This window comes from Ammodytes marinus (assembly GCF_949987685.1).
Source record: "Ammodytes marinus genome assembly, chromosome: 20".
Classification (NCBI taxonomy): Eukaryota; Metazoa; Chordata; class Actinopteri; order Uranoscopiformes; family Ammodytidae; genus Ammodytes; species Ammodytes marinus.
The window spans coordinates 23,578,941-23,600,110 of record NC_137224.1 but is presented as its reverse complement, the minus strand read 5'-3'; the positions used below and the strand labels follow the sequence as shown (position 1 = coordinate 23,600,110).

Genomic DNA, 21,170 nt, shown 5'->3' with positions numbered 1-21,170 from the left:
ACTTTGACTTCAACAACAGTAAGCAGTAACTTGACTGGGAACTTAGCCTTAGGAGTGACTTCATCCCCCCCCCCCAGGAGTGACTTCATACCCCCCCCCCCCCCCAATAGTGGAGCGGCTATGTGCTTATTTTCATCACAATCTTTCAGTTGATGATACAAGCGTGAACATCGGCAGGAGCAGTCTCCATGGGTCACTGGACAAGAACATTGTCCGAGACATCTGACATTTCATGATTGCTGCCATTTTTAAAGATGGCCGACACCTTAGTGGAGCAGTTAAATGATGTGATGGTTTATTTGGGGATACAAGCATGAACATTGGCATGAGCAGTCTCTGAAGGTCACTTGACATAAGCCACCCACAGCTACTTGAAAGCAAGATTGCCACCACCTAAATGGAGCAGTTAAGCAATATAATGGCCGCCCCCTGGATCTTCAAAAGATTAATTTTCTCATAGAAATGTATTGGGTTTTTTCATTAATTTTTTTTTTTTTTTTTCATTTCATTGTCTCGGACAATTTTCTTGTCAAGTGACTCATAGAGACTGCTCATGCCAATTGTCACGCTTGTATCACAAATTGAAAGATTGTAGCACTGATCACTGATCTGCCCCACTACAAATGGCATTTTTAAATCAATTTGGGTGAAGGGAGCATAATGACTTGTTTGGGACTTGAAACATCAAGAGTCAAGTTCTCAACTTGATTTACTTTTGACTGGGATTTGTCTCAGAACGTGAGCAACACTTGAGACTTTCAAAACATTTACTCTTTCCTGCGTCTGGCTTCCTTTTACACTTGTGAACACACACAGACACACAGACAGACACATACACACACACAGACACACACACACACACAAACACACACACACGCGCACACTGTTTACTATGTGCATCTTATTCATGTGAGCAACAGGGTACGTGTAGCTTTGCACTTGACCTGTGATTTAGTTGTGTATTATGCTTCAACACTTTTGCTCACAACTCTGACAGCATCATTTCCATTTCCATGTTTCCATTCCTTTGTTCTCTGGGACATTTTTCTCTGTCACGTCTCCCTCTGGTATGACTTACAGTGAGTGAGTAGTCATGTTACATATTCCACTTGGTCCTGGCCTCTGCCAAACGTAATCTCTAATGCCTCTATTGTGTAGCAAACTGACGGGTGAGTCATGTCCCTCACCTCCGTTAGCCTGTGTGTGTGTGTGTGTGTGTGTGCACAGAGAGAGAAAGGAAAACATTAAAATGATTCTTTAAAGGGATTTCTACTTGTTTTATCCTTGTGAATGTATTTTGGAGCCCTGCAAAGAAAAAACAACAACAACCTATCCCTATAAAAAGCATTGACACTCTTTCTGTTCTCTTCTCCACAGGATGAGGTGAAGATGCCTTCCAAACTCAGTGTGTCTAAATCCATGAAGGTTTCTGAGTCGGTGTCGGGCAGCAGAGGAGGCAGTATGCTGGAGCTGAAGGAAGGAGCGGAGGAGCCTGGAGAGGAGGCCGGAGAGCACACAGACAAACCCCCCCACGTGGACCTGTCTTCAGACGAGGAGGGAGTGGAGATCGAGGAGTGTGTGGAAGAGACACGTGCAGAGCGCATCAAACGCAGCAGCCTGCAGCGTGTACAAACCCTCAAGACCGTCTTCTCAAGGGAGAAGATGGAAAAGAACCGGCAGAAGACCAAGGACAACCTAGAGAAGACCAAGCAGAAGACCAAGGACAACCTAGAGAAGACCAAGCAGAAGACCAAGGACAACCTGGAGAAGACCAAACAGAAGACCAAGGAGAACATCGAGCGGACCAAGCAGAAGACCAAAGAGAGCATGGAGAAGACGCGTCACAACATCGAGAAGAAGATGGGAAAACTGGGAACGCGCATGAGCGTCAACCCCGAACGCAAGCAGAAGATGCAGACATCCCGCGAGAAGGTGAAGAAGTCCTTCACGCCGGACCACGTGGTATACGCCCGTTCCAAGACCGCCGTGTACAAGGTTCCCCCGTTCACATTCCACGTCAAGAAGGTCCGCGAGGGGGCTGTGGAGGTGGTCCAGGGCACGGAGATGGTGGAGGTATCCCAGGATGCCGAGCCCTTCAGCGGGGTGGACGGAGAGGTGGACGAGGGCCCAGTGGAGCTGGAGATGGAGATGATGAATGGAGGAGGGGAAGAAGAAGAGGCTGAGGAGGAAGAGGAGGAGGAGGAAGAGGACAGCCAAGATGTCCTGCAGGAGAATGAAGACAGAGATAGAGACAGCGACTAGACACAAGCATAAGGAACTATAAGATAGTTATAGATAGATCCCGGAGGTATTGTGTAAAAACTGAATACATTGTAGGGATTGAGAAGATTGCATGAGAAAAATAACAGTTTATTACAACTTGGGTCTTATTCCTTTTATTTTGAATCTTTCATTCCTATTAGTTATGATGAGTAGATATATCAGTATTTGCTGAGATCTGGGAACACGGCAGACAATCAGGTGGTTAAGGAGCCAAAGATTGTGCAGATAAACTAAACCACTTTCAAATCAGAGGTAGAAATGAAAGGGCACACCCTAGATGTCAGTAATAAATGTTCATTACACAGAAAAACTTTTATATGCGAGTGAAGCTATCCAGTATTTTCAATGTGTTCTCTTCCAAATCCTTTCAGCTTACCTGTGGCTGTGCATCCATTGTGTCCCTTGATTTATCAACCTTTCTTTCAGCGAAGTCACCCATGTCTGGATTTCTTTATGGATTGCAGGACATTGCAGCAGAACACTGGACCTGAAATGAGTGCGGTGTTTCAACATGAATTCTAATGTCTGCTACATGTGTAAATAGGCAACTGTTTTGTTAACAGCTTTACTAAATCAACTTTATATAGTGTTAATATGTCAGTGTTGTGCTTAAAGCTTATGGTGCTGCCCTCAAGTGGCCAAAATTATACAAAAGAGCGAAACAAGGTCAAAGTAGCATTCTAGCATCAACAAATGTACGCATTGCTTAGAGACCGGGAGCAACTGGGTGTCAGTGATTGCCCAGTCACTAGCTCATAACTATGCTCCAAAGTAGGTTGACCTTACATTGTTTTTGCAGTATTCCAAGATCTCAGCAGTTCAGTGAAAACAGGTTAAGAAACTGTGTAATGATTATCAGGAGGAATGATGATGGCCAAAACTACTCAAATAAGACCCAAGTTGTCAGAAAAAACTTTTTTTTTTCTTAAAACACACACACACACACACACACACACACGCACACGCACACACACATACACACACACACACACACACACACACACACACACACACACACACACACACACAATGTTCCAATATTTGCAAAAGCACTTCAAACATTTTTAGAGTCTATTTGTGTTTAGATGGAGTGGATGCTCATGGAAATTTAAAGAGAAAGTAAAATTAAGATCAGGAAAACAATTGAGTTGTAGGTGGGGTTAGGAAAACTCTTATCTCTCATAACCAGCGGGATTAGAATACAGAAAAGACACACATCCTTTTCACTGAATTTCAGTATTCTGGTCTCGTGGACTGATGGAAGACTTACAATGGCCAAATAACTCAATAAGAGACCGAGTACATCCAAAAATTCCATGTGTTTTAGAAATATTATATATATATATATCACAGACGTAAAACTATTCCTTCCGCTGTTGAAGTACTAAAGTGTTATCTATCTTACTTTGCTTAATTGACCAATTTTCAAGAAGCACAGAGCTTCTGTTGCCATTTCTAGGTTTTGACGAGCTCACACAGTTTAATATTTTCCATATCATTTTGTATGTGATCACAATTTACAATGTGTTTATGTCATCTCTTTTTCATTACTGTGCCCTTATAGTTTTCCTTTAAGTTTACCTTGTTTCATGCAATGCTTGTATGTAACATATTACTGCCAGTGTCCAATAGAATAACCAGCATCCATGAACAAAGGGCAGAGTTAGGTCATTCATAGGTTCATTTACATTTCCCTCACCACTGGTATTCACTTTGATTCTTTTCTGGTTAGAACTGTCTTTTTAATACATGATATATGTGCTATTTCAATGTGTTTCATGAACAAAATGACCAATACTTTCATCAAGTCTCACAAATATCTGGTGAGAGCAGATTGGACACATTGCAACACTGTGTCCTTCTCTGGGGTCCTTGTCTTTTCAAGGGGCTGAACAATAGTGTGAACTGACACTGACCTCTAGTGTTCAGTCAACTCACTATCATCTTCTCTGCTTTAGATCAAATATGCATTTCACCTGACCTCCACCAATCTCTGTCAAATATCTCCACATATGTTATCCAGAAATTCTTCATATATTTTTCTGTTTTTAACCAGATGTATAAATGTGTTTTATATAACCACCACTGCTGGTGGTATATTATGAGGGCCTTGTGAGAATGAATTCAAGAACCAATGTTTTATCCTTCTTGAATATTCTGCTCTGACTGCATTTTTATTAGATATTCAACATTTGCATCAGCCTATGAATCCAAAGGAAGATATAATACAGTTTGATATAACTGTAGGCAAGCTTTGTTTCTATCTCAGACACGCCACAGATTAACTTTCATTTTGTTTTGTATAAAATGTGAATCACTGCCAATGCAGACCATTATGCATTTTATTTTATTGACTAGAAGCTCTTGCCTTCTGCTGCCTGCACCTCTTATTGCATACGAACAGCTTCTTGGTCCAAATCATTTTAAAAGCTTTTTGATGCACAATGGTCTAAGAGAATTCTTTCAGTGGTTGAATGCTCAGCCATTGGAGGGGAATTTCACAATGCCATTGTCTGTGAGAACAGTAACACCGTGCAGCTGTGCTAAGTCCTGGAACGTTGCAACACAAAATGTAGTTCACACTTAACTGTTTCTTTGCTTTTGTTTTGTTTGTAACTGATTGCCGAATAATGTTTCATTGCTTAACCACTAATGATTTAATAAATAAAAGCTATTTGGATCACATTTTCTGTGTTTTTATTGAACGCTAACAGACAAAACTGAAAGACTAGACCAAACAATCTGTTGATTCCAAAATCTATTCACAGTAGCTTAAGTGACAGTGCAACATGATATGTGGCGTTTACTTTGGTAATTGTTGTCTTGTATTAAAGGAGCTATGAGGAACTTTTAAATATTTCTGAAACCGTCTAATCTTTCCTCTGATGATCATAAATTACCTGTAACAGCAAACGAGACCATCATTGCAAATAATGCTATTATTATGTGCTTTTTCTCAATGCCTTTGTTCATATACACTCACCAATGAACAACAGCTGATGTAGTAAAAACACTAACACTTTTGTCCAAAGGGGGTGCAAGAATGAATACATACTGAAAGTTCCTCGGAACACCTTTAATGTTGACATATTTGAAAATATTGGCAAATGATATTTAAAGCTCATGTTAAAGTTTAATAAGCTGAACAGCAATATTGCTACAATGTTGCAGAGATAGAACTTGAAAGGAGAAACAAACTGTAAAATCCGCTCACTCACTTTTTAAAAATGAATTGCCACTGTGAAATATTTAGATAAATCGTAGATCTATATAAAAACGATGCCAATAAACATTAAAGGTCACTTGCCACAACCAAAGGCAACTATGGATTCACATTCAGAGGACAATAGAGTTATCCTTGGTCAGAAGTACAGTAGCCTACTGTGCAGACTATTTTGGGAAGGTGTGAAAAAATGCAATGTTAACTAAATGCTTTCAAAAATATAAATAGTTATTGTTTGTTTTTTTATCAATTAAAAAATGCTAAGTGAGGGAACAAGGTAGTTCTACTAGATAAGCAAGTTCTCTTCCAGACACAGATTTCAAAGCAGACTGGGGTTTCAAGATGTGCTACTCTTTTTAAGCACAAAGAAACGGGCAACGTTGAGGATCGTAGACGCAGTGGTCGGACAAGGAAACTTAGTGCAGCAGATGAAAAACACATCAAGCTTATTTCCCTTTTGAACCGGAAGATGTCCGGCAGTGCCATCAGCTCAGAACTGGCAGAAACCAGTGGGGCTAAGGTACACCCATCTACGAAGTGGTCTTCATGGAGGGTTGCAGCCAAAAAGCCACATACTAGTCTACTTGCCAGCCCATAGGGCCCCATTGTGAACCCAGACATGTTGAGTACCCCAAAGTTTTATGTTAGAAATGTAAAGTATGGGTCCCCAGTAGGTAGAAACTGCCGGATGCTAAGTTGTATATGTTGGGCAATTTGCGTAGCATAGCATAATTAGCATTAATTAGCATAATTACCTATATGACGATATTTCAGCAACCGCTTGGCCAATTTGGACAATATTCATGTGCTTTTGGGGGTTATTGAGGATGCTGAATCCATTTCTGACATTTCCAAAATAAAAAAATGGCAGTTTAAACTGAAATTGGCCGTATTTCAACTCAAGGGGGGGCGATTTTGATGAATTTAAAGCCGATTTTGAGGTTTTTTATATGTATAATACACTGATCCTGCATTTCAGAATTAAGGGCTCCATGTAATGACATTTGTGTGAGTGTATATATGTAATATTTCTTCAGAAAAGTACAGTTCTGTTCTTTTTTTTGTTTACTTTTTGCTGTGCAACATTGTCTATTTGACCTGTATCATTGCCTGTGGTAACTGCTGCGGTCGGAATAATGGCCGGATTGAAAGACTGACAAAAGGCATCTCTTTATATGGATTATCGTCTCAAAGCAAGTAAGTTGATCAAATACAAGCAGACAAACACAATTACAGTGTGTATAGCTAGTGCATTTTTTAATTAAAACATTTCATAATATCTCTATAGGCCTATACTCCCATATAATAGCCTAGGCCTACTTCAAAACTAGGCTACCATATCATGGTAGGATTTCTTTTGAGTAAAATCAAATTACACACTTAATCCAGAGTAATTCCATCACCAGTTAATGTTACCATAACTACCAAAAACCTACCTTATCATTTAGAATGTTTAACAGTTATTCTGCTTGCTAATGGATACCTTGATATGATGTTGGACTGTTCATGTAGGCTTATCTGTAAGTTATATATCTCTCTCTCTACAATAACAGGCATTTTTATCATAGCATACTGTTAAGTGTACTATCACAATCATCTTATTGCTAATGTCTTATAGGAAAACCTAGTGTTTATTTTCCTGATACATAGTTAGCTAGCTAGCTAGCTAGTTAGCTCGTTAGCTAGCGAGTTAGCTCGCGAGCTAGCTAGCCATGTTAATGTAGGCCTAGTTTGAGGAATAAATTATAACTTTGAACTTGTAATCAGGTTACAGAAACAACTGACAAAGGATTTACTAGCTAACCAGCAAGCCACTAAAGCAGCTCCACCAGAGAGAGAAAGAGAGAGAGAGAGACAGAGAGAGAGAGAGAAAGAGAGAGAGAGAGAGAGAGAGAGAGAGAGAGAGAGAGAGAGAGAGAGAGAGAGAAGAGAGCAGCATCTGCTCCGCCCCCAACAAAGTCCAGCCCACACCAAAACAAAAAGGTAAATAGGCTACAAAAATAAGATAGATAAACACACCACACTAGGTGGTCATAAGTGATGATTGATAGGGATTCATTGATGAGTATAAAGTAAGTAAGTATATATAAATATACACAAATAAATATATATATACTGTATATAGCCTATATAATTTGTATGCATTTATACAGTGTATATGGAGGGAAATGTTGTTGGTTGAACCCAGTCTGATTTCATAAATGTTTATCTATTTTACCATTTTATCTAAATTATAGGTGTGCATGATCAGGTAGATACATCCATATTCAACATATGACTGATGATTGCTGCAGCTGCACAGTAAGTTACCTAGATTCATCATCAACTAACTTAGACACAATTTGAATCTAGATATATTAAAAGTCAAAGTTTTGATCATGCATTTTAATTTCAGGTTGGCATGTCACGGAATAAATGCCTATTCACGCCCTGCAACGGCAAGGACAGTGACTTCAAAACGTGTGGTTCCAAAGGCATAGCTGTTCTGCATACAAAGAGCGAAGAGCTTGGAGATACAGCCATACATGATACTTTGTCGAACATAATTGCTACCCATGGTGCTCTGTCAGCCTCTGTATTATGTCACAAATCATGTTATAGCTCATATACCTCTACGTCTAGAAATGTGAACAAACGCAAGTCAGACTCAATTCTGAATCAGCAAGGAAAGCGAATATTTCGCTCTCAAGTAACTGCCTTTGAGTATATGGAAAAATGTCTGTTTTGTGGTCTCATTTGTGAACCTAAAGATCCCAAACACCCTGAACGCTGGAAGCCAGTTAAACAATGCCAGACTGTAGAGAGACCAGGTTTTCCATCCTTTAAAGATTTCATCTTGTCAAAATGTGATGAGCGGCAGGATGAGTGGGCTGGGGTAGTGCAGCGACGGGTGAATGGTGTTGTGGACCTGCCCGCAGCTGATGCCCAGTATCACACCAAGTGCTACAATGACTTTAGGAAGGTGCCTATTGACTCAAGTGCAAGTGCTAGTTGTAAACCAGTTGATCTCTGCTTAGCTGCTGTCATTGAACACATGAATGCAAACAAGTCAGTGAGCTGGACTGTGTTAGAGTTACACAATGTATATGTAGCTAATTCCGGGAACCTCAACAGAAAGCAGCTGCTATTGAACTTGTGTGATTATTATGGTGACACTGTAGTTGTACTGAGGGTTGAAGGGTGCCAGACTATTGTTGGCTTCAGACAGTACATTGGTAAGTCACTCAAACTAGTGAAACAAGCTGGAACTACTGATGATGATGTCACCAAGCTTGTTAGAAGAGTGCGGGCAGAGGTAATGAATATTCCCTTGCCCAGAGAATATGATCTTGGCAGCTTCCGACATGACAAAGTCATTCAAGACACAAGTCCAACCCTCCTCAAGCTTGTATCCAGTCTTGTGTCCAAGGGAGGAAGAGTAACAAAACAATCTCTAACCCTTGCTCAATGCATCCAGCAGCACATCAATGGCAGCTGGAATCAGACAACTCTTGGGCTTGCTGTGAAACTCCACCATAAGCACGGTAGCTCAGAACTTGTTCAGAACCTAAATGAGTATGGCATTGTTGCTACTTATGATGAAGTTCTCCGGTTCCGCAAGTCTGCTGCCAAATATGCTTCTGAAGACCCAGAAAAATACCTGCAAGCAGTTGGTCTGGAAAGGCGCATTGGCCCTATCCACAGTTGGGGTGATAATTTCGATCTTGTGGTCTTCACGCCCAATGGTCAGCGCAGCACTCATGCCATGGCCACTCAGTTTGTACAGAATCCAGCAGGTAACCTGTTCACCGGAGAAGCAAGTCCTGTTGGTGGGGTAATGTCCCTAAAACTACCCCGCCTGACAAAGCTTGAAGCAGGGAAACTGTGTCTATCTCAAAAGAGCAATTTTGTTCTAGAGCACTATACAGGCCCCAAGAAGATGACTCCACCAGCTCTGAAAGAAGTTCAAATAACTGATGGTATCCAGGATGCCATCAAACATAGTGTTTCAAGAGCACAGACAAAGGACACTGCTTGGCTCTGTCAGCTCCACTCTTCTCCTCTTCCTTTGGACTGGTCTGCCTACAATGTTGTACAAGATCGAAATGGTGATGACAGTGCTCTTAAGCTGAAGACGATAAGTGTCTTTGGACCACTGCTTGACTCGCCCCCTTCCCACCCAGACACAGTGCTTAGTACCATGGCCTACTTACACACATCACTCAGGCAGCTTGGCATGAGCCACAGTCACATAACATTTGACATGCAGCTGTACAGGATCGCTTGCCTGATTAAGTGGAGTGATCCGCAGCGATGGTCATCAGTGGTGCTCAGACCTGGGATGATGCATACTCTCATGTCATTCATCGGCTCAATCGGAGAACTGATGAATTCAACTGGTGTGGAGGAGCTAGTAGGTGCGTCATTTGGAGGCCTCACATCCATCTTCAATGGGAAGGCCTGGCCCAAGGCTATGCGAGCCTTCCGTATGGTTGTGTCTGCTCTTCTTTTTGACTTCTTAGAGGAGGGAGAGAAGACTCATGAGCAGATAATGGCATTCCTGGAGAAAGCGAGAGAGCACCCAACAGGCCGACTATGGGTGGATTGCTTCATCACCCCAACCCTTATAGCTCACAAGTTCTGGCGAGCAGAAAGAAAGGGTGACTGGCTGCTGCAACAACACTGCCTTAAGGAGATGCTGCCCTATTTCTTTGCCGCCGGTCATCACCACTACTCAAGATGGATCACATGGCATTTGCGAGACATGCAGCACCTTCCTGCTACTGCCAAGGTTGACCTTCTTGCTGGAAACCATGTGTGCCGCCACTCAGATGGTGCAGCTGCAGTGAGTGGAGATATGTTTGGAGAGCAGACATGCATCAAGCAAGGGAAGGGAGTAGGAGGCATAAAGGGCATCTCCACCAACCCCGAGCAGGTTGCCGTGTGGATCCAATCTTTTGGCATCTGCTCCCATCTCTCCATGTCATTGGATGAGATGTACAACGATGTTGAAGCATTGGATAAGGTGATAAAGCCCAACAGACACAAAGAAGAGGGTAAAGGGCGGCGGGAATTGGATGCAGAGGACCGGGCAAAAATTCTGAGAGTAGTATGGGAAAACTCCAACCCACTCACCACAGAGAATTATACCCTCCACCACATCATAAATGGCCAGGTGGCAGATGGAAAGGTGAATGTGCAAGATGCACTAAAGATCGGACAGGACATGTCCACACTGTTCTCTTCATCACTTCCTGGGGGATTTCACTCTCCCATCACAAATAGGGTGGTGACAATGAAATTAAAAAAAAAATGTAAGGTCAATGGGAAGGTCATCTGTGACCTTGAGGCGTTATTTGCTCGGCTGCTGGTGGTGGGAAGCAAGAGAAGAATGGAGCTCTCTGCCCTCTTTGAGTATGAGCTAGGCCCGGTCCCTGCATCCATCATCGATTAATATGGATGCCTCAGGAAGGGTAACAAGGCTGTGATCGTCCAGCGTCTTGGAATCCTTGTCCCCAATCCACACCTACCAGATGTTGTACTTGTTGATGCATCGCAGCTCATCTACCACGTGGTGTGGCCATCTTCATTCACAGTGGCTGAGCTTGCCATAAGCATGGGGCGCCGGCTTAATCGCTACGTCACCCAAACATTTGTCATCTTTGACCGGTATGAACAAGTCTCTGCCAAAGACCACGAGCGGCAGAGAAGAGCTGGAGAGAGCTCAACAGAATACCATCTCTCACTGACAACCCCTTTACCTAGCCGTGACAAAGTGATGAAGAGCAAGACAAACAAGCGGAGGCTGGGCGAGCTTCTGTGCACACATAGCATAGGAGACCACATTGAGATGGTCAGCAGAGCAGACAGTATTGTCACTCATGATGAGGCTGACGTCTCACTTATCTCATACATGTTGGATGCAGCCAAGCGCGGAGCTAAAACCATCAACATTCTCAGCGATGACACTGATGTGTTTGTGCTCATGGTATATTGGTGCTGGAAACTGGGAATCACTAGTAATCTACAGATGGAGAGATGGGATGGTACTGTTCTTAACATCAATTCAACAGTAGAGAATCTGGGTGAACAGTGTCGCTCCATCCTGGCTATGCACGCTCTCTCCGGGTGTGATACCACTTCCTATCCAGCCGGGAAAGGGAAGGTGTCCGCACTCAAGGCCATGAGAGTAGTACCTTGTGACCTTCTTCACTTCATCGGAGAAGAGGGAGCTACTGAATTGCAGATCACAGAGGCAGTAAGAGGTTTCTTCCTGGCTCTGTACAATCAGAGGAAGTCGGCATCTCTGAACATTGCCAGATATGACATCTACCAAAAGCACAAAAACCCCCCAGCACTGAAGACACTGCCCCCCACAGAACGCAACGCTCATCTCCATGGACGCCGTGCCCATCTACAGGTTCTGATTTGGAAAGCAGCAGACCGCCCTAATCCACCAGCTGTGGACATCACCAAGTTTGGATGGGACAAGAAGGAAGGGGAGAAGGAAGGAGAGGAAGTCATCATGCCTGTCCTGGATGCAAGCCCTGTTGCTCCTCCTGCCTTGTTGGACATTATCAGCTGTAGCTGCAAAGCTGGGTTAAAGCCATGTACAACAGCAAAGTGCAGCTGTGCAGCTGCAGGCCTGTCCTGTACCAGCTACTGCTTCTGCAAAGGCCATAACAGTATATGTTGTAACCCCCTCACACGCTCACAGCAAGAAGAGCAAAATGTTGAGAATGTAGAGTCTGGGGGAGAAGATGAAGACATAGCAGATGATGAGGATGAGGTTGATGATGATACTATGTATAACAATGTAGAGTAGTAGAAGTGAAACTTGCGCCATAGGGCGGTGTTACGGCTCCCGCCTTGTTTTCTCCTCCCTCCTCTTGCCTCCTTCATTCTCTCTCTCAGGTGTTCTGGGGCCTGATTGGGGGCAGGTGCTCCCAATCCGGCAGAGTATTAAATGCGTGGCCTGGGCGGCTGGCTGGGTCTCTCTGCCTGCCTGACGGGATGACGGTCGGCTGCTGACCTGCTGCGGCTGCTTGTGGTTTATTTAGTTTATGGTTTGTTTACTTATGGGGGGCTGCTAGGTGGTATTATTTTACTTTACTCGTAGTTTTTAGAAGGGCAGGGGAATAGTTTATTTGGAGGAAGGCCTGGGCAATACTGTGGTCCAACTGTGGCTGCCCCAGGTCTTCCTCCCGTTTACCTCTTTTTCTTTTGCAGCCTCCTGCTTGAGTTGTGTTGTAGTTTGGTTTCAATAAATCACATTATTACTTTAATTCATGGTTTTTGTCTGGGTTATTTTAATGGTTACTGGCCGGCTGAACGAGCCTGGGATGGCCGGCCGTAACAGGCGGCCGTAACAGTAACTAACTGTAATTTGGTATTGTACTTGCCTTTGTTACCTCCAATACTCTATGAGAGGGTAATGGCCTGTGAATTAAAATGTACATATTCTGTATTGTTTCTTGTTGTTTTTAAGTATCCTACATTTATAACCAAGTGTATTTAAAATACATAGGTTTAATACCTAAGTTATCTGTGCAATCCAATTGATTCACCGTCCTCTAAAACGACAAAATGTACTCAAAATCGCCCCCCCTTGAGTTGAAATACGGCCAATTTCAGTTTAAACTGCCATTTTTTTATTTTGGAAATGTCAGAAATGGATTCAGCATCCTCAATAACCCCCAAAAGCACATGAATATTGTCCAAATTGGCCAAGCGGTTGCTGAAATATCGTCATATAGGTAATTATGCTAATTAATGCTAATTATGCTATGCTACGCAAATTGCCCAACATATACAACTTAGCATCCGGCAGTTTCTACCTACTGGGGACCCATACTTTACATTTCTAACATAAAACTTTGGGGTACTCAACATGTCTGGGTTCACATTTTGGCAAGTAGACTACATAATACCTCCGACATAGAAACAATGTCAAGCAACTCAAATATGCACAGAAACATAGGAACTGGGGCTAAGAAAAATGGCAGCAGGTTGAAATATTTGGCTGTAGCAGAAGGCAGATGGTTGTTCGCTGAAGAGCTGGAGAGCGTTACAATAATGTGTTATGCCATTTGCCAGTACATTTTGAAGGTCTTGTACGAATTGTTGCAGGTACTCAAAAACACTCTTTGGCTTGCTTAAACCACAAAAGATACCAATTGGAAAGGGGGTCTTTGTGTAGTCACATGTGATACATGCAAGGATGGGCCAAAATTGTAATTTTGAACTCCTGAATAGGGGTAAACCGTCTATGTTGAACTGTAAAGTCAGGGTAGTCAGAGTTCTTGGTAATTTTAAACAGGCCAACCGTGATAAAACTCCTTTTATTAACCCAAAATGGTAGTAGTCTCCCCCGTCTATTTTGACTGTAGCTATATGGGCTTTAGTTCCCAGTAAAGTCCTTCCATCCTTAGGAAGGGTGGGGTGAAATAACCTTAAAATGGTCAGCAGAGCTGACAGGGCAACCAGGGAAACGGAATATGTAGTAGCCCAATATTTTAAACTCCTTGTGAGCAAGCCTTCGTTTGGTCCGTCCCCACATTCACTTTTGTCAGTCCCAATGTCGTCGTCGTCCCCACATTCACTTTTGTCAGTCCCAATGTCGTCGTCAGAGTCGTCCCCACATTCACTTTTGTCAGTCCCAATGTCGTCGCCAGTCCCAATGTCGTCGTCAGAGTCGTCCCCACATTCACTTTTGTCAGTCCCAATTTTATTCTCTAAATTAACATCCGGTGTTGTTGGCAACAACCCAGATGTAGATGGTAGAGCATCTAGAAAGGACTCAGAATAATTTGTAATGGGAGGAGTTGTGCTCTCAATAGAGTGAAGGTTTCCACTTGAACTAGCAGCAATTGAACCATATTCACTGAGAATATCCTGCTCTGTGTCCCTCAGTAATTTGCGAACCTTACGTCTTTTAGCCCAATATGATGCCATTCTCTAATTGGTAATGGAAGTGCTGTGTACACTTTTGTATTTTAGTTAAATGCACTACTTTATATTTTGACAATCCACTTTTTTCTGTACAGTATAAGGAGTGGTTTGTAAAGTTTTTCGTATTTACTTTGCTGTAATTTTTCTTGTCCTAAAGAGTGGCAGGTGTTGGAACCTGAAAGAAAAACAGAAAAGGACAAAATTAATATACAAATTATTGCAGGTACTCATCAACACTCTTTGGCTTACTTGTACTACAAAAGATACCAACAGGAAATGGGGACTTGGTGTAATCACATGTGATACATGCAAGTATGAGCCAAAATTGTAGTTTTTAACTTCTGAATAGGGGTAAACCATCTATATTGAACTGTAAAGTATCTGATTGAATTATATGAACAACTAAGGCATATATAGTTGTAGATATACAATTTTGAGAGGAAAGCCTTGTTGCCTTATTTTTGACCTTTAACCACATATTCAGTAGCTTCCTTGTTACCCCCAGACAACAGAGATGAATGTAATCAATTGGGAACATGTGCACAACTTTAACTATCCCAGCTAAAGGGCTTGGTGTGTTCCCAAGGTGATGTTCCTCATCGACCATTTCAGTGAAGCTTGAGTCTCGCTTTAGTTTCAGGATAGGTCATTTTGTTCTACCAGCCCAAAATGACATTCTCTAATTGGTAATGGAAGAAACCATTTCTTTTTCTTTAGAACTCACCATTGAAAAAATGCTGGCAGAGGTCTTGGTGACCGTAAAAGAGCTGTCCAGGGAGGTTTTTTTTTTTTTTTAAATTAGCTATCCGACATCAAAACGACCCTGGGCGAGAGTCGGGGCCAACCCGATTTGGCCCCAGCACCAAATCAACTGCCAATGCAGTCAATTGAAGACTTCAATGAGGTGCAAACCTCATTGAAGTCAGACGTTTCGGTCCGGCAAAAGATGGTAAGGCATATATAGTTGTAGATATACAATTTTGAGAGGAAAGCCTTGTTGCCTTATTTTTGCCCTTTAACCACATATTCAGTAGCTTCCTTGTGACCCCCAGACAACAGAGATGCATGTAATCAATTGGGAACATGGACACCATTTTAACTACCCCAGCTAAAGGGCTTGGTGTGTTCCCAAGGTGATGTCCCTTATCGACCATTTCAGTGACGCTTGAGTCTGTCCTGAGTCTCACTTTGGTTTCGGGATAGGTCATTTTGTTCTACCAGCCCAAAATGATGCCATTCTCTAATTGGTAATGGAAGTGCTGTGTACACTTTTGTATTTTAGTTAAATGCACTACTTTATATTTTGACAATCCACTTATTTTTTCTGTACAGTGAAAGGAGTGGTACAATTTGTAAAGTGTTTCGTATTTACTTTGCTGTAATTTTTCTTGTCCTAATGAGTGGCAGGTGTTGGAAACTGAAAGAAAAACAGAAAAAGACAAAATTAATATACAAATTATTGCAGGTACTCAACAACACTCTTTGGCTTACTTGTACTACAAAAGATACCAACGGGAAATGGGGACTTGTAATCAAATGTGATACATGCAAGTATGAGCCAAAATTGTAGTTTTTAACTTCTGAATAGGGGTAAACCATCATTATTGAACTGTAAAGTATCTGATTGAATTATATACCATTTCAGTGACGCTTGAGTCTGTCCTGAGTCTCACTTTAGTTTCAGGATGGGTCATTTTGTTCTTCCACACACCCTCCTGAAAACACTTGTCACACCCGGAATATCCTATATAAGGCAAACCCATCTCCCACCACAACACAATTCTCCCCCGTCTTTGTGAACAAGGTAAATAGAGTGGAAACCGGAATATCCTATATAAGGCAAACCCATCTCCCACCACAACACAATTCTCCCCCGTCTTTGTGAACAAGGTAAATAGAGTGGAAACCTTCCTGTATTGTTTGTCATAATTGAACTGTGGGGGAACAGGGCCATCAGTGTGCATGTGTTGCAATATTGGGTCACTGCTGGGATTTGGTGTCCTTACAGGTGGCATTTCAGACAACCTTTTAACTACCTGCTGTAGATGGCTTGCGTAACGTGTGATTTGACCAAGACAGTTTTCAGAAGGGAATGCGAAAATGTTATCTTGTGTCATCCTCAGATTCAATTTTGTCAGCCCCAGTATCACTCTCAAAATTACTTTTGTATTTTAGTTTATTTTCTTACTTTATATTTTGACACTCCCCTTTATTCTTCTGTACAGTAAAAAGAGCAGTACAATTTGTAAAGTTTTTCTTATTTACTTTGCTGTAATTTTTGATCTTCTGGAATTGTTCTTGTCCTGTGAGTGGCAGGTGTTTGAGCCTGAAAGAAAAACAGAAAAGGTCAAAATTAATATACAAATTATTGCAGGTACTCAACTACACTCTTTGGCTTACTTATACTACAATAGATACCAACAGGAAACAGGGACTAATCACATTTGAGACATGCAAGTATGAGCCAAAATTTTAGTTTTTAACTCCTGAATAGGGTTAAACCATCTATATGGAACTGTAAAGTAGTACGTTTAGTCGATGAGTTCTTGTTAATTTCAAATTGGCCTACCGTGACAACTCCTTATAATAACCCAAAATGATATTACTACCCCCGTCTATTTGCATTGTAGATACATGGCCTTTGGTTCCAAGTAATGTCCTTCCATATTTGGGAAGGTTGGGGTGAAATAAATGGATAGACGATGTCATCGTCAGATCGTCCCCTTGCCATCAACTACTCTGCACAATTTAGAACTGTTGCTTTCAACTTTTGTCCCTTTTTGAATATATTGCATTTGCTTTTGATATGGCAAAGTTTACTTAACCTGATATCTTCATGCAGCCCACTGACCATATATGTGCCAATGTATGAGCCAGGACTCAAAAGAGATTTTTAATCTCAATAAGACTTCTCCTGGTTAAATAATTAATTAAAAAAAAGTATGACTCGAAGGGATAAAGATAGTATGGCTCTTTGTTTCTGAGCTCTCTGTAAATAATGTACACATGTTCCTCTGACTGATTTATATTCACAACCTTTTGACTATCTGCTGTATAGGCTGATGTGGCTTGCGTAAAAGATGTTTATTTGACCAAGACAGTTCTCAAAAGGGAATGTTAATTTAGGACCCCCAAAGCCCATGTATCTACATCAGCTTATCCACTTGGCTGAGGAATACAGGAAGTTTGGTCCACTAGATAACATTTCAGCAAAGAAAAAACAGAAAAGGTCAAAATGAATATACAAATTACTGCAGGTACTCAACAACACTCTTTGGCTTACTTATACTACAATATATACCAACAGGAAACAGGGACTTGGTGTAATCACATGTGAGACATGCAAGTATGGGCCAAAATATTAGTTTTAAACTATTTTCATTGTAGATACATGGCCTTTGGTTCCAAGTAATGTCCTTCCATCTTTGGGTGGGGTGAAATAAATGGATAGACGATAAACAGGCGAACTGTGACAACTTATGTTACTAACCCTTTTGTATTTTAGTTTTAGTTTTTTTTCTTCTGTGCATTAAAAGGAGCAGTACAATTTGTAAAGGTGTTCTTATTTACTTTAATGCATTTTTTGTTGTCCTGGAATTGTTCTTCTATTTCTTGTACTTTTTTTGGTTTGTATAAGGTTTTATTTGGTTAAGATAAAATTAAAATGGAGTACTGTTTTACTTCCTGTAAATGTTCTTTTTTATGTATATATAAATGGCTGTTAAGGACTGCTATGAGTGTCTCGTTTTACTGCATTGCTATGAAGCTATTTGTGTCTAGTGGTTTGACGTAATGACAATTTTTTTCTTCACAGAAAAAGTCCCTGCAAGGAAATGTTTTTCACTAGTTTGCACCTAGCACTGCATTATGCACTTCCAAAAATAGCAATCATTATTTGTAGTTGATATAATTGGGTCAGATCAGTCTCAATAATAAATGCACACAGAAGGATTAAACTATGTTTTGTGATTTATATATAAATTACCCTTCAGATACAAATAGTTATACGTGTTTACACTTGTATTAGTTAATCCCTACTATTTAAAGGTATTTGGAAAGAAATTATGTATTTGCATTTTAAATGAAAACTGTTTTACTCTTATTTAGAATACACTTTTCATTTGTAAACTGTCCCTGCGTTCCGAATTGCATACTCTTTCTTTTTTCTATTCTACATACTAGATCCGACGATAAAAAGAATCTAGTTAGGATGCAGTAGTCAAACTATTAGTTTTCATGAAACTGTGCTAGTGAGAGATCTTATTACAGAAACCACTAAATGCAGCAGTCGGTATGACTTGAGTTTGAGTAAAACATATGAGATGAAAGGTGAAACTAATTGTGTTGTCTGAAAACACATCCGACTCAAAACTAAAATAATGTGCAAGATATGTCACGTGCAGACATGCAAGTCACGTGACATACGTGACCATAAGAGAGAGAGAAAGGCATATGCGACCATGTCTGCACCTCAAAACAACAAGACTAATTTGTTCACTCACTTTAAGTCAAGCCATAGTGGTCTATGACCAAGCAATAAATGAATAAAAACACAGGAAGTTTAAAGCTCATTGACTCCTGCATCCACAACATTCATCAATTAAGAACTCTGTATCCACAACATTATTCATCAATTAAGAACACTATCCTACAATGCAATTTGCCTATCCAATAAGCTCCATGAGACCTAAATAAATTATGTCCTCAAAATTCCTGCTAGCAAAAGACGTGCCCTATCCATGACATTTGCAACAGTTTATTTTGACATACTTATTTAGAAAACATTTTTTACTTATTTGCATTTTACTTGTTTTCAGTTCAATAAGGATATGTTTAAGTCCAAAGTCATGGTGCTAAAAGTTACATAAATACATGATGTTCATAAATCAATGAATATTCTTGATTAACAATGTCTGTTATGATTTGTCATAATCAAGCAGCCCAACCTTGCAATTTCCATGGTTAGGATCAATTATAAACACTCACATTATACAGGGTATCAGTATTATAGTCCATCTCACCTGTTTCTTATTAACAAGTCGTCAGAAAAAAAGGATTCTCTATCTGTGCAGAAAGAGAAATAGAGAGAGAATAACACTGGTTAGTAATAGCAGTCAAGATGAAACATTAAGGACTTGAGTGTATTCAAAATGCAGTGTTAATATATATAATAATGAAGAATTGGTAATGACATATACACACATTCATTCATTTATTTAAAAGTAAAACCTATGTTCGTATATGTGCACAATACTGCATTTACATTGTGTTGTAATGATTTAAAATGATAATGGATCATAATTTAATTTTGAGTGGTAAATACAGACTTTTGTGGAACTTCCAATCAAGCGTTTCGGCTTGCTGATGGGTGGAGCTAAATTGGGAGTTTAAACCCCTTATTTTCGATTAAAATTATCCAATTGGTTTTTGCAAAAGTCTGAAATCACCTTAAAATTAAATCACAAACCATTATACATTTTGATCATTATTCCACAGTGTAAATGCACATAAGCAGTAACTTTAATGTCTTAAATGAGAGTGAAACATTCTATTGATCTGCAACTGACAGAAATAGTTTGGGAAAGCAATAATTACAGGATTCCACATTAATGTCTGTGTAGAATGAACACAAACTTGAGTCATTCATTTGTGGTGAAGTGTTATATCTTTATGCCATTACAAATGGTCTGGGAAATTTGAATGCTGTTTGCATCATATATATTGCAATTTGCAAATAGTCTAGATCCATGTTACATATCATAGACCCTAGCCTATAAAATTCAAGGCATCTCTTCAATAATAGGCTATGTTTTTTTTATTGCATTCCCTTGATCAACAAGGTTACATTCTAACTTGTGAAATCAGTTTTCTTATATTTATGATTTTAAACTTCCTATAGGCCTATTATATGCATTGTAATAAAGGGAGAAATAAGCCTCCTCTGACTTGGATAGCAAAACATATTTTATTACTTAATACTTAATATATTAAAATAACAGGAAAGATGTGTGGAGATACATTTGGTTTATGTTGTTTTTATTTATGCCCCACAATTTTAAAGTGGTTGCTCCTTTTTGTTTTTCTCACATTGTAGGCCTATGTTAAATAGGGCTTAAAAAAATACTCAAAGAGATTCTACTTCCGACGGTGCATGTCGAGACAACTCGGAGCTGGTCGGCTTGGCTTCAACAAGGCTTTTTGATCACTCCGCCGACTTCACTTGGCTATTTTAATTGGTCCATGGCTTTCTAGGCGAGCAGCAGCATCTTTTAATAGGCCCATAGCCGCAGCTGACCTCGAACGGGCCTACTCAAAATGACTTTTTCTGGAAAAGGGTCCTAGGCTAATGTCTATGGTCCTAGGACCCGGGGAACATACTGTAGGTACGCTAAAGAAAGGGACGCTCCCACTTCCTGCCATCAACAGCGGGAATTGAAACCTATAAGCCGAACGGAACGGGAGTAGTCGCACTCCCATGACCAATTACGTCCACCGCTGTTCAACCGAAAATGGATTTGTCGGTCAAATATGTGAAGGTAAGCTTAGTTTACTTGATCTCATGTTATAATTATTCGTCTTTTATAATTAATTCGTCGTGTTCATGATAAAATGCTGGACCGAGGTTGCGCTAACCGTTGAATTTACACAGCAACTTCTAGGTAGCAAGTTCATACACGGCTAAGCTAACGGTTCTAACCGTTCTAACGTATGTCTGTTGCCAGCTGTACGTAAG

At 40.6% G+C, this 21,170-nt stretch overlaps 1 protein-coding gene across 1 annotated transcript in view; it reads left to right on the top strand.

The window, feature by feature from the left end:
* The window catches only part of LOC307266900 (caveolae-associated protein 1-like), a 22,884-nt gene extending 17,916 nt beyond the window's left edge, over nt 1-4,968 (top strand). Inside the window, exon 2 of the mRNA XM_080049018.1 lies at nt 1,378-4,968. Within this exon, the coding sequence (XP_079905144.1) occupies nt 1,378-2,262 (885 nt within the window). The 3' untranslated portion in view covers nt 2,263-4,968. The remainder of the gene's footprint in view (nt 1-1,377) is intronic.
* Nucleotides 4,969-21,170: the final 16,202 nt, after the last annotated feature.